Source organism: Pituophis catenifer, unplaced genomic scaffold (genome assembly GCF_029215685.1).
Source record: "Pituophis catenifer annectens isolate HBS135680 unplaced genomic scaffold, rPitCat1.0.hap2 SCAF_13, whole genome shotgun sequence".
Lineage (NCBI taxonomy): Eukaryota > Metazoa > Chordata > Lepidosauria > Squamata > Colubridae > Pituophis > Pituophis catenifer.
This window is the reverse complement of record NW_027256893.1, coordinates 21,651,879-21,665,171: the sequence shown is the minus strand read 5'-3', so window position 1 is coordinate 21,665,171 and position 13,293 is coordinate 21,651,879. Positions and strand designations below refer to the sequence as shown.

The window sequence follows — 13,293 nt, the reverse complement described above, 5'->3', positions numbered from 1 at the left end:
CCGATTTTGAAAAGCACTCAAATAAAAGGCGGCGACGTCATGAAAGGAAAGGCGGCGGCGGGGGGGGGAGGGAAGAGTCAGCGAGCCCCAGCGAGTAAACCGAGCCAGCCAGCCAGCCAGCCGGCCTGAAAAGAAAGAGGCGGGGGCCTAAGGGGCCGCGACTCCAGCTTGTCAATCAAAGGCGGGGAGTTCCACGAAAGTCCCCAGCAATCCTGCGCGGACCTGACCCGCAGTCCATCCCAGATCAATAGGAAAAGTGAAGGCGGATAGAGGGAGCTTTGCGCGGCGGGCGCCGGTGGAAAAAGCGAGAGAAGGAGAAAGAAAGAAAGAAAGAAAGAAGAAGAGGAGGAGGAGGAAGAAGAAAAAGAGGAGGAAGAAAAAGAGGAGAAGACAGCAGCAGGAGCAGCAGACTCACCCCCCCTACCCCCGGCCTTGCTGGTCTCTACCCCCCCACACCCTCTCCCCTTCCCACCCCCCTTCACCCACCCCTTCCCTCCCACCCACCCCCCGACCTCGCCAATGCGGGGCAGACTTTGCGCGCGGCGCCGGTAAAAGTGCGCAGAGCGAGCCCCGGGCCGAGAGCCGAAGCTGTCCGGCCGCAACTTTCTCGCCTCTCTCGCGCTTCTCCTCGGCGCCTCCTTTCCTCCCCCCTCCCTTCTCTCCTTCCCCCCCTTCCTCCCCCCTTCCTCCCCACCCGCCCCCCCCCTAAACCCCCCACCCCTCCCCGCCATGGCATTTTCCCAGTTGGGCTACCAGTACATCCGCCCGCTCTACCCGACGGACCGCCAAGGGAACAACGGCGGCGGCGGCGGCGGTTCCCGCAACGGGGCCGACCTCAGCCCGGCCGGTTCGCTCTGCGGCGTTTTATCTTCCATGTACGGCGCGCCTTACGCGGCAGCCGCGGCTGCTCAGGGCTACGGGGCCTTCCTGCCTTACGCGGCCGAGCTTCCCATCTTCCCGCAGCTGGTAAGGAAAAGAACGCGCCTCCCCTCCCCTCCCGGACCCCCCAAAACCCCGGCTTTCTCCCCACTGGCCCCCCCCACCGTTCCCTTCCTTGCAACTTGCAAAAGCGGGAGCGGATTTGAAGGCGGAAAGCTTTGCGCGGGGACCCGATCCCGCTCGGCTTCCCCGCCAGAAGAGCCAGCCTGCAAAGCTTCAGTTTCCTTTCTTTTTTTTTCTTTTCTCCTCTCCTTTTTTTTTTTTAGTGCAAAAAAAAGGAAAAAAGAAAAACTCTCCCGGTTTTTTCAGAGGAGCGATTTCGCTTATTTTTTTTCCCCGCTTTTCTCTTTCTCGGCTTTAAAAACAAAACAAAAAACTAGCAACCGGATCCTCAAGCCAATAGCTGATGAGCCTTTTTTAAAGATCTTCCTTCCCGGGCTGGGAATCTTTCTGCGCTTCTTCGACTTTTCTGGGCCGGCAATGCGGGGAAAGGGAGGTTAAGGGGAGGGGTTCGGAGGCCGTCGGAAGAGGGGGAAAGACCCACCTTCGGGCGCTCACCGGAGAAGTTGGGCTGCTTTCCTGCTCATCAACCGGCAGGGAAAGGCTCCCGAAGGGTTGGGAATCCGGGCATTGAAAATAGGGCAAAGGCTTCGTTTTCTTTAATAGTTTGGACAAACTTTTAAAACATCCCGGATTTTATTAGCTTCGTATATGGATGAATAAATGACGTATGTATAAAAAGTAATAGAAAGAGTCCTTTTAAGAACGCGAGAGAAATAATATGAAAGAGGAATGTTCGGGCGGATTTGATTCCCGAATAGAAGGTCGGGAAGAAAAAAAAAGTTGGAGAGTGGCTGTTTGATTTGTTTGAAAATGCTTTTAAAAGGGAAGGAAGGAAGGAAGGAAGGAAGGAAGGAAGGAAGGAAGGAAGGAAGGAAGGAAGGAAGGAAGGAAGGAAAAGGAAGGAAAAAAGGGAGAGAGAGAGAGAAAGAAAGAAAGAAAGAAAGAAAGAAAGAAAGAAAGAAAGAAAGAAAGAAAGAAAGAAAGAAAGAAAGAAAGAAAGATAGATAGATAGATTTAGAGGCCTAAAACAGCTTTGCTGTATGAAAATCCGAACACCTATGCTATTCGCCCTTAGTCACCCATATACAGGAAGCAGACAGAAAAGCAGATCTGGAGGGTTTTGATTGACAGCACCCCACATTGTTGGGCAGCTTTAATAGAATTTATCCCCTCCAATATGCAAAAGAGTCACAAGAAAGCACCCTACCCAGACTTCTGCCAGATTCAGACGGCGTGTGATCCCCCTTTTATTCCTTCAGAAATGGAAAACAGCCTTAAAAGAAAAGAAAAAATATTCTAACGTTCCCAGGGCTGCCTTCTCCTTTTTAAATTCATATCCCGATGCGCTGGAGGGTTTTCACCCTCATTTTTCCAGCTCAGAAACCAACTTAAAACTTTTTTTCTGCAGGAGGGGAGGAAACCAAGCCTACTTTTTAGAAAATGGTTTGTTCCCCCTCAGGAGGAGAATGTCCGAATGAGAAAAGGGCCTGTGAGGAGTTTCAGGAAAACCTTTTGCAAGATCTGAAGGGGTTTAAAACGGGGAGACTTCGGTTGAAATTCCCTTTTCCAGATTCCAGCCAAACCTTACCCGGAGACCCAAAAGGTGCTTCCCCCCCCCAAGACTTTCTGGTTTTTCTTTGAAGACGTTTCGCTTCTCATCCAAAGAAGCTTCTTCCGCTCTTCCCCGGAGACCCTAGTTAAGGAGAAAATCTCTTTTTAACCCCTTGTGGATTCCCCGGTTAAAAAGCTGTCTTCACACACAACCCCATCAGTTACCGGATCCTGCTTGGCTTCTCTGTGGAGCCCCTTTGCTAAAAGTTGTTGGCCATCGTTTTTTAGGCTTCATTCCCCCCCCCCCGTTTTGCAGGGAGGGGAATTCAGCAACCTCCTCCCCCCCCTGCTTCGTTTACTGCCGGACGCGTTAAAAACAAACCTGGGGGGGGGGGGAGAAAATGGGTGAATCCCAAGAAGAGGGACAAAGAGGTTGTGTGAAGGCAGCCCCAGATTTCCCAGCGGTTACTTTTGGATAAAACCGGGGTCCCTGGAGAGTTTGTTGGACTCCACCGACCAATGTTTGGGGAGGGTGTATTTTTTTTTGCAACAATCTCTCTCTCTCTCTCTCTCTCTCTGTGTGTGTGTGTGTGTGTGTGTGTGTGTGTGTGTGTCCATTCCTGCTTCTAACCTGCTTTCTCTCTCCTTCCCTTCCATCGCTCAGGGCGCCCAGTATGAGCTGAAGGACAGTCCCGGCGTCCAAGCCGCGGCCTTCCCGGCCCCTCACCCGGCTTTCTACCCTTACGGCCAGTATCAGTTCGGCGACCCCTCCAGGCCCAAGAACGCCACCCGCGAGAGCACCAGCACGCTGAAGGCCTGGCTGAACGAGCACCGCAAGAACCCCTACCCGACCAAGGGCGAGAAGATCATGCTGGCCATCATCACCAAGATGACCCTCACTCAGGTCTCCACCTGGTTCGCCAACGCCCGGCGCCGCCTCAAGAAGGAGAACAAGATGACCTGGGCTCCCCGCAGCCGCAGCGAGGACGAGGAAGGCACGACCTACGGCAGCGAGGACGGCGAGGGGGAGAAGCGAGACCCCGACGACGAGGAGATCGACTTGGAGAACAGCGACACTGAACCCTCGGAGACCAATGGAGCGGCGGCCGGAGCCGGGGCCCAAGCCGGGCAGCTGCTCCTGCACGTCGGGGAGGAAGAGGAAGAGGGCCGGGAGGTGAGCGCGGAGCAGGAGGGCGCGCAACCGACGGCGCTGCGCCTGCCTTCCCCGCGGGAGCCCCGCACGGGCAGCAGCGACACGTCGGAAGAGGAGGAGGAGGAGGAAGACGAAGAGGAGAGTTCCGACGGCTTGGAGGAGCTGGCCGGCGCTCAGGAGCGCTTCCTGAAGGCGGTGGAAGCGCGGCGGCGCGCCTCGACGGGACCCCCGCCTCTCCGCAGCCCCAGCCCGCTTCCCCAGCCCGTCCAGCCGCCCAAACCCAAGATCTGGTCTTTGGCAGAGACGGCTACCAGCCCAGATAACCCCTCGCGGAAATCGCCCCCTGGCGGTGGAGGAGGGGGAGGGGGGTCCCCCCCGAACGCCCCCCAATGCCTTCCCCAATCCGCCCCGGGCGCCGCGCACAGACTGGTCTCCGCCTGCCCGCTGGGCAAATTCGCCGGCTGGTCGGGGCCGGCCCTTCTCGGCCGCCCCCCCGCACGCCTCCCACCCCGCTAACTTTGCTGAACACTCCCCATCTCTTGGGACTGGCGGGGGGCAACTCCAGCACGGCGCCCGCGGCGGCGGCGGCGGCAGCAGCGGCAGCGGCGGCGGCTCTGGCGGCTTTTTCCAGACCGGCGGACCAGGCGCCGAGCGCGAAGCCTGCGGAACAGGTAACCACTGGACGAGAGGGGTGAGGGAGAGAGAGAGAGAGAGGAAGCTAAACCAGCCGCCGTGTGGGAGGGTTGGGCAAGCTGGAAAGATGCTTTTTTTGGGGGGTGGGTAGGGGGCGTTGAGGCCCCCTTGGATCTCTGCGGGCAAGTCAACCGTTCATCCTTTCCCTCTCAATCGGATTGAAATAGATTTGGGGTCGGAGGGGGGGCTGGAAGATGGGATGTTGGATTTTATACCCGGTTTGGCCCACGGAAGGTGTTTTTTTTTTTTTTTTTTTTTTTTGAGTGGACAAGCGCCTTGAACGCGGAATCCTCGGTGGCTGCGTTCCCACGACCTGCTAACCCCCCAAACTGTCATTCCTCCCTTGGTTTAGCTTGATGTACTGATCCAGCTCTGGGCTGGGTGGGAGAGTGGGGGTCCTGTCGGTCGGGCAAGACTGGAGAATTTGCGAGGAAGATCCGAGGGATCTCGGTTCGGGTCAGGGCGCGGGCAAGTAGGTCGTGCGAATCCAGCCAAACCAGGAATACGATCCCCAGCTTAGAAGCCCAGGACCTGGAGGTTATGAAGAGCACACACACACACACACACACACACACACACACACACACACACACACAAAAGATAATCCCAAATAAATATGCCAATAGGTTTTTTTTAAAAAAAAAAAAAAGAAACAAGGGAGTGGGAAAATGGCAGAAGAAGGTTTGAAGAAGTAGGGAAGAAAGTCCTCGGGAATTTGAAACCCCGCGACAACTGAACGTCAGGAGAGAGACAGAGAGAATATATATATATATATATATATATATATATACATACATATATTAATGAAGTTATTTCTGATATTTTTTTATCGGAGCGGGGAGCGCCGAGAAGTATTTTTTGCGGGTGAAGAAAAAAAAAAAACTTCCTTAAAACCAGATTAAGCAATTCGCCTAAAAGTGTCCGGAAAAGGGGAAGCTTTCCTGGGGTTATCCAAGACAAGCTTCTGCTCTGTTTCAGGAGTTTTCTTCGTTTGTTGTTTGCATCAGCAATGAAATCGAACCGGGGGAGACGAAAACCGGATTGAAAAAAAGCCACCACCCCCCCCCGCAGTCAGTTTTCAAAAAGGGGGGTGGGAAGCGGGGTTCTGTAGTCCAAAGCTTATTTTCCTTGCTGCTGACGGTGTGTATTGTTTGTTGTTTTGTTTTTGCGGATTCGGCAAAATTCTCGTGGCTGCCTTCTTTGATTCTGCACCTGAAGGTGTTTGTATTTGCTTTTCATCCAAGCCACGCGGTGGTTTGGAGGTCTGGGGGCTCTTAGAAGTATTTCACCCCCCTTGTTCATGCGAGCCTATCCCCTTCTTCGGAAGTAATGGAGCTCGGCAATGGAGTTGGGCCTTGAATAGTAAGAAAGGAGAAGAGGGAATCAAAGAAGGAAGAAAGTGGAATTAAAGAACAGGATGGGCTGAAGACTTGGGAACTGTGGACCAGATGTTATATTGTTGGGGCGAATGAAGTTCTTAAAAAGAAGGAGATGAATTCAGGGATGGATAGAAGAAAGGGGAGGGGAATCCAAGGTGCTTTGCAAACACAACAATCACACACCCACACATACAAAAAGGATTTCTCTCTCTCTCTCTCTTTTTTTTTTTTTTTTGTTTGCTTTCGTCTGTTTTAGATCGATCTAGTGCCTTGGATGTAGAGAAAAAGTTAATAAAGACAGCTTTCCAGCCAGTTCAGAGGCGGTAAGAGTTTATCTATTCCTAGATGAGCAGATATATGAAAAGGGAAAGTTAATAGGGTGGGGGCGGGGTGGGGGAAAGTGGAGCGGGAGCATTGGCTTAGAAAATCGGTTTCACTTGGAATTGAATTAGTCGGGTTGCCCCTCAGCTCCCTAACTTCCCCAAAAGCAAAAAAAAAAAAAAAAAAATGTCAAGGAAGTGGTTGCAATTTTACTTGCAAGCACACAATCAAGATCGTATGAGGGATTCTTAGGAAATGATTGAAAAGGGGCGCTTTGCCCCCTCACCCTAAATTTTGTACTTTAATCTGCGTTTAGTGATTTTAAGTCTAATTACTCTCAACTAATGTTGGTGTCTCGAATTATTAAAAAAAAAAAAACCTTTCTGCTCTGGAGACATAGAGGTGTTTTTCAGACAAAGCTGTTGTCTCTCTGTGTGAATATGTGTGTAAGTAAATCAAACGTGGGTTTTGATTTTTGTTGTTGTTAGAATAAATGGCCTCCAGTTCATAATGCAGTTCAAAATGGACTATATTTTAAAAAGTGGTTTAATAGATAAAAGATTCGACACTGATTAGAAAATGTGTCTGTAGAGAAAGAAGCTGTTAGGTTAGTTTATAATTAACCACTTAAACCATTCACTATAAACGAGCAGGAATAAGCAAACCAAAATCTGAGTCTAAAAATAAAACGTCTTGGCTCCGGCCCTTTTTCAAAGCTTTAAAATATATGTTAATTTTTTTTTTAAAAAAAAATTAACTTCTATGGGTATGTATATACAATATAGGCATAATACAAGAGAATGAAGCATGTTTTAGCCCACTAACATCAGAAAAAGTGAGTTGGGAGGGATTTTTATGAATCTCTTGAAAACAGAAAGGAGAAATGCAAGTACACACAGAGAATAATAATAATAATAATAATAATAATAATAATAATAATAATAATAATAATAATAATAATAATAATAATAATAATAAGTGGGAAGCTAACAAGCAGCTGCAAATTGTGTGGCGTTCTGCTTTTTCGTAATTAAAATCATATTAAATGAAGGCTTTGGTCCAGAATCCATTGGTGCCCCTGTAAAAGTGAAGAAGTCCTATTAATCTGGTATTGCCGAATTAATTAAAAGCATTCCAACGCCTTCAAGACTGGCCCATGGTTTTATTTTATGGCTGAGGGGCCAAGGGAGATGTCATTCTCCCCCTTCAAATGCTAATTCCACAATAAATTTAAATTAAGAAAGAAAACTCTGCCAGTATCCCAGGAAACCTTGATTAGCATTTTGCTAATATTAGCTCAAACTCAAAGGAGGGGATATATTGGCATTTAATCTACACGTACCCAAATCTGTATTTTCTGTATCTTTTTTTTTTCTTGTAGGCCTCAGAACCAACTTGATGCAGCAATGGTTCTATCAGCGTTGTCATCATCCTAGTTATTTTTTTTTATTTTTAATTATTGTTCTAATGGTTGTAAAATAAAATTATCTGTATAGTTACAGCTCGTACGCATGTCTGTGTATTAAATGGAACAAACAAGCGTGCGTGTGTGTGTGTGTGAGGGGCAGAACTCCATTTCGGTTAACTCATCTGGGTTAGCTGAATTCGTGAAGTATTTTTTTTGGTGAAGTCTGGAGTGAGAAATCAGGCGTTCCTTTCCTTTTTTGTATATAGAGCAAAACGCGCAAGAGAGAGAGCGCGCGCACGCACACACACGCGCCCCCAAAATGTACATAACTGTGTGAACCAAACTGTACAAGAAAGTATATATATATATATATTTTTGGCTAATAAACTGTTGCCACTTTGACTACCCTTTTTCCGACACCAGCTGGAACTGGATTTGCATTTATTTTGAGGGGGGAGAAACGTCCTTTGACACTTGCAGCCCTGCTTTTCTAAGGAAAATATATGTGTATATATCCATCACGGCTTTGTGGACAAGAAAGAAGCGCGGAGAGAGAGGAGAGGAGAGGAGAGGAGAGGAGAGGAGAGGAGAGGAGACAGACAGACAGACAGACAGACAGATGGAGAGAGAGAGAGAGAGAGACAGAGAAGGAGGGAGAGAGAGAAAGAGACCCTCTGCGGAAAGGGGGGGATGCTTTCTATTGATTTGGGGCAGGCGTTTCAGAATAGGCTTTTTAAAGCCCCATCGCTTTAAGGATCGCTAGAGCCTTGCGGCTGATCAGAACTGAACTTTCTTTGAAAACGTGGGGACGAGTGCCATTAAAGTTTCCCGCCTGGGCAAACGTGCAACTCGGTTCTAGCAAAAGCCAAGTAATTGTGAGGAGGGGGGGGAGGGCGGTTTGTGCAGGCCAGGCGCTAGGTCCCCCTCGGTTTGTTTTGTTTTGTTGTGTTGTGTTTTGTTTTGGGGGGTACGGAGAATCAGTGAGTTGATGCGAAGTCGGAGGGGAGGGTGGGACGGATTGTTGGGTCGGGAGTCCCAAACCCGGTTGGCGGTCTCTAAGGCGAAGGAGACGCAAGGTTTGGCGAGGGGGGAGGGGATGGGGGGGGTCGGAACGGGAAGAAGAAAGGGAGAGAGAGAGAGAGAGAGAGAAAGAGAGAGGGGAGAAAGAGAGGAGAGAGAGGGGGGGAGAGAATGAGAGAGGAGAAAGAAAGAAAGAGAGAGGAGAGAGAGAGGAGAGACAGAGAGAAACAGAGAAAGGAGAGAGAGAGGAGAAACAGAGAGAAAAAGAGAGAGAGGAGAGAGAAGGAGAGGAGGAGAGAGAAGGAGAGAGGAGAAAGAAAGAGAGAGAGGAGAGAAAGAGGAGAGAGGAGAAAGACAGAGAAACAGAGAGAGAGGAGAGAGAGAGGAGGGGAGAGAATGAGAGAGGGGGAGAGAGTGGGGACTCTTCATTTCTAGGTTTCCCCCCCCTCTCCCCTCCTCCGCGCCTACTCCTCGAAAGAGGTCTGCGCGAAGAGGAGCAGGGGTCTGGCGGGCTGCGCAGGGACCTCTCTCTCTCTCTCTCCTGTGGTTCTTTTACGCCCATTAGCCAACCGGTTTTTCTTTCTTTCTTTACTTATTGAAAGGGGGGGGGGAAATGGGCGAGGGGCGGGCGGGTGGGAGAGGAAGGGAAAAGAAATCTCAGAAAGTGAAAGTCGAATTGGAATCCACTACATCTTATACAACCTAATGGACTTCTGGCTTTGGAGACAAACCTGGATCGGGAGCGCCCTCTGCAGGCGGAAAACGGCACGTCCTCCTTGGCCGCGGGGGTGGGAGTGGGGGGAGACACACGCAGCTCCTCCGCCTCGCAGCCGGCCGCGTTTACTCGGAAGTAAAGTCTCACCCACTCCAGACGCGGGGGAGAAAAAAAAAAGGATTCCCAGGTAAGTTTGCCCGGCCGCGCTGCTTTTCCTAAGAACAGTTAGTTTCCTTTGCATCCCCCTCCCCTAATTGCATAGGGGCGCCCCTTGGTGAAGGCTGGGAGGTGGGAAGTACTTTTTATCCGGGGGGGGGGGCGTTGCGGTGCCGAGAAAGTGAGTTTGGACCCACCGGCCCGATTGCATTTTCTGCCAGCGGGAGGGAAGCGTGGAAAAAGCGAAGGCAGGGAGGGGGAAACACCGGGTAGGGAGGGGGGGGGGGGTTGGAAAAAAAACGAAAGTCGCTCCGATATGAGCTCCGACACCCCAAGGACCCTATTATTCGGTGTTTGTTGGCGATCGATTTTCTTCCCCCTTTCCCACCCACCACCCCCTTCCCCCGCGGGACAGCTGGCTTGAGAAGGACGTTAGGAGAGGGATGGGGGGAAAATACCCCACGCGTTTTAATTTCTCTGGCGGGTCGATGGTTTAAAGAGGGGTATTCATCTGTCCTTGCAAAAGCTAGAGCGGGGAAAGGGGGGGTCTCTCTTTCCCGCACCCACCCAAGAAAGTTTGGCTGTTGACTTTTCTTAAGTCTCTAGCAGAAGAGATTCTGCAATAGTTGGGAATTGAACCATGGGGTCCTTGGTGCTCTTTGAGCTTGGAGATTTGTTTGCAGACATCTCACCACCCAATTAGGTAACATCACCTGTGCCAGCGGGTGTAGGGTTTGTTCCCTGTCTGTAAACAGTAGCTTGCCTTACCAATATTGGCAGAAGTGTAATTTTCTCTCTGGTAGCTGTTTTTTTTAAAATTATTATTATTATTAAGATATTGTTTTCTGTTTGTTTGTCTGGTGTTCATCCCTGCTTATCTGGGAGTTGGCGTTTGGAGAGGAGGTGCTTTGGTCATTCAGTCAAGGGACTACCAAGGAGGAGAAAACTTCTTCCCTTATTAACACTGGCAAGACAAGCTACTGTATAGATCAGAGATCAGCAACCTGCGGCTCTGGAGCCGCATGTGGCTCTTTCACCCCACTGCTGTGGCTCCCTGTCACTCAAAATATGCGTCACAACTGCCAATGTGCGACACCCGCCGGCACACGGTTTATTGAGCTTTTCAACCCCCGGTAGGCCAACCATGGAGAAATCCAAGAAAAGAAAATTGTCAGAAGAAAACAGAACATTTAATTCAACTACCTATGCTAGTTTTGTGGCCACTCAAGAAATAGTCAGGCACGGGAAGGGTTTTGTGGCTCCCGGTGTTTTCTTTCCTGTGGGAAATGGGTCCAAATGGCTCTTTGAGTGTTTAAGGTGGCAGACCGCTGGTATAGATGTAGTCCTTGATTTATGACCACAGTGGAGTCCAACATTTCTGTGAGACAATTGTTCAGTGAATTTTGCTTCCTTTTATGACCTCTCTTGCCAAAAGTGTTGAGTGAATCACTGCAATTGTTCAGTTAGTAACACGATTGTTGAATGAATCTGGCTTCCCCGTTGACTTTGCTTGACAGAAAGTTGAAAAAGTTGATCCCCAGGACACTGCAACTGTCATAAATATGAGTCAGTTGCCTAGTGTCTGAATTTTGTTCATAGGCAATGGTTGTATGTATGAAAAATGGTCATAAGTCGCTTTTTTCAGGGCCGTTGCAACTTTGAATGGCCGCTAAATGAGCTGTTGTATGTTGAGGACTACCTGTATACAGGAAGCACTCACTGCCACTGAGGATGTTACTAGTGGAATTCTGGGAGTTGAAGTCCGCAGAGCTTAAAATTGCCAAGCTTGAGAAAGTCTGTTTTGGAAACATGACATTTACTCCTCAGATGGAGAGAGTAGGCATCGTTTGAAGGTGTCTTCACTGCTTGTGAAGACCCTATTTGGTCTGAGTTCTGAAGCATCATGAAAAGTTGAAGTGATCTTCTTTATCAACCACGTTTGCTTATAAAGGAGACAAGTTCGCTTGAAGGATCTTTCTCAACCAGAATTCTTCCGGAAGATCTGGGCGTCTGGATTCCCAGAATTTCCAAGACAAATCCCGTTTTGTTGAATTCCTGGTTTCTCTGAGCTTGACTCTTTTCCTGGAGACATTTCATTTCCAGGTTAGGTGGTGTTATCAGTGTGAAGGGAAGCGGGGTTTTCTGGATATTTAGACACACCAGAATTGATGGGGAAGGGTCTGGCTTGATTGTTTATGTTACTAAGGAATTCCGATTGTTGCATTTTCTTACGTTAATGAGGAATTCTGGTAGAATTGCATTTTTGGTGAGCATTCAGTTGGAAAAGGCTGGTTTAAAATATTACCAGCACCCCAAATCTGAAAAAGTCTCCCCCCCCCTTTTTTTTTTTCCTCCCTTAGAAAAGCAAAAATCAATATTTTGTTTTAGGTGTGTCTTTTCACCTCTCAATTTCGTAGCGCTAGTCGCCCAAACTTAATATTTGCTCCTGGCAATGTTCTGAATGGTTTTTTATGGTGGTTGCCCATCGCTTTGGTCCTACGTTTGGTTCGGTGTTCGGTTTCAAGTTTCATGAAGTATCCCTGATCATCCCTGATAGTTGGCAAGGCAGTAAAATGAATTAATGAAAAGAAACCCTCCATGCATGCTTTATTCAAGGATGACAAAGAAGCAAGTGCGATTTCCTTGAATGCTCCCATGTGTTAGCTGACTTCTGAATGGGATCATTCCAAAGGAAGAAATGAGTGGATTTTGCAAAACCCACGTGGACTTTACCCTGAAGGGCCTATTGATAATATAGATTCGGTTCATGAATTATGATGGACATCAAAAGGTCAGGGAATGGAATAAGCTGGCCTCAACTGTCATGCTGAAACCATGCATTTATCACCCAGAGCAGTGTCTCTCAACCTTGGCAACTTTACGATGCATGGACTTCAACTCCCAGAATTCCCCAGCCAGCATCAATCTTGGCAGGTTTAAAATGGGGAGGGGGAGGGAGAGACTTCAACTCCGGAAATCTACTTCCCATGTTGGTTGGGAAATTCTGGGACCTGAAGTCCACGCATCTTAAAAGTGGCCAAGGGTGAGGAACACTGTTCTAGTGATAACTAGAAATGAAGATGGGCAAGAGGAGAGGAGGGGAGAAGAGAGAAGGCCAAGAGAAGGAGAAGGAGAGGAAAGGAAAGGAGAAAGAGGGGAAGGAGAAGGAAGAGAAGGAGAAAGAGGGGGAGGGGAGGGGAGGAGAGGAGAGGAGAGGAGAGGAGAGAAGGGGAACGAGAAGGAGAGGAAAGGAAGAAGAGGAGGAGGAGGAGGAAAAGGAGGAGAGGGGAGGAGAGAAGGAGAAGGAGAAGGAGGAGGAGAGGAAAGGAGAAGGAGGAGAAGGAAGAAAAGAGGGGAGAGGAGGGAGAGGAGAGAGGAGAGAAGGGGAAGGAGAAGGAGAAGGAAAAGAAGGAGAGGAAAGAAGAAAGAGAAGAAGGAGAGGATGCAGGAGAGGAGAAAAAACTATTTTTAAAAGACAGGAAGATATTTCTTTGAGTTTGAGGGCTTCTGCAGTCCAACCCTGTAGAAAGTGGGCACATGGGAAAGGCTGGTTATTTGGAGGACGAGGGGGAACATTTCAGCAGATTTCTCTCCCTTACACTCCAAATGCGCACACGGTTGCACAGAAGCTCCGCCGAGCCTTTTATGAAAGCGAAATGGCTGCTAGATGCTACGAGATAAGGCCCAGAGACCGGAGCTCCTAGGCTGCTGACACGCTTCAAGTTTAGACACTGCAAGCTATGCAAATGCGATGGGGTGGCAGTATTGACATTTTGAGGTCCAGGGTGATAGGAATGTATTATTTATAGGCCTGGTTGCAAGAGGCAGATAAACCACCTCTGAAATCCTCAAGTTTTGTAAAACTAGATGAATTATTCTCTTGTTTTTTTTTTCT

At 49.0% G+C, this 13,293-nt stretch overlaps 1 protein-coding gene across 1 annotated transcript; it reads left to right on the top strand.

Annotated features, from left to right (window-relative positions):
- The first annotated feature begins 227 nt into the window (after positions 1-227).
- Positions 228-7,902, top strand: IRX3 (iroquois homeobox 3). The gene is given in 7 exon segments (XM_070952744.1): positions 228-966; positions 3,218-4,173; positions 4,175-4,214; positions 4,216-4,357; positions 4,360-4,377; positions 6,035-6,101; positions 7,481-7,902. Coding segments are annotated over 7 exon segments (1,515 nt in total). The 5' UTR covers positions 228-729; the 3' UTR covers positions 7,536-7,902.
- Positions 7,903-13,293: the final 5,391 nt, after the last annotated feature.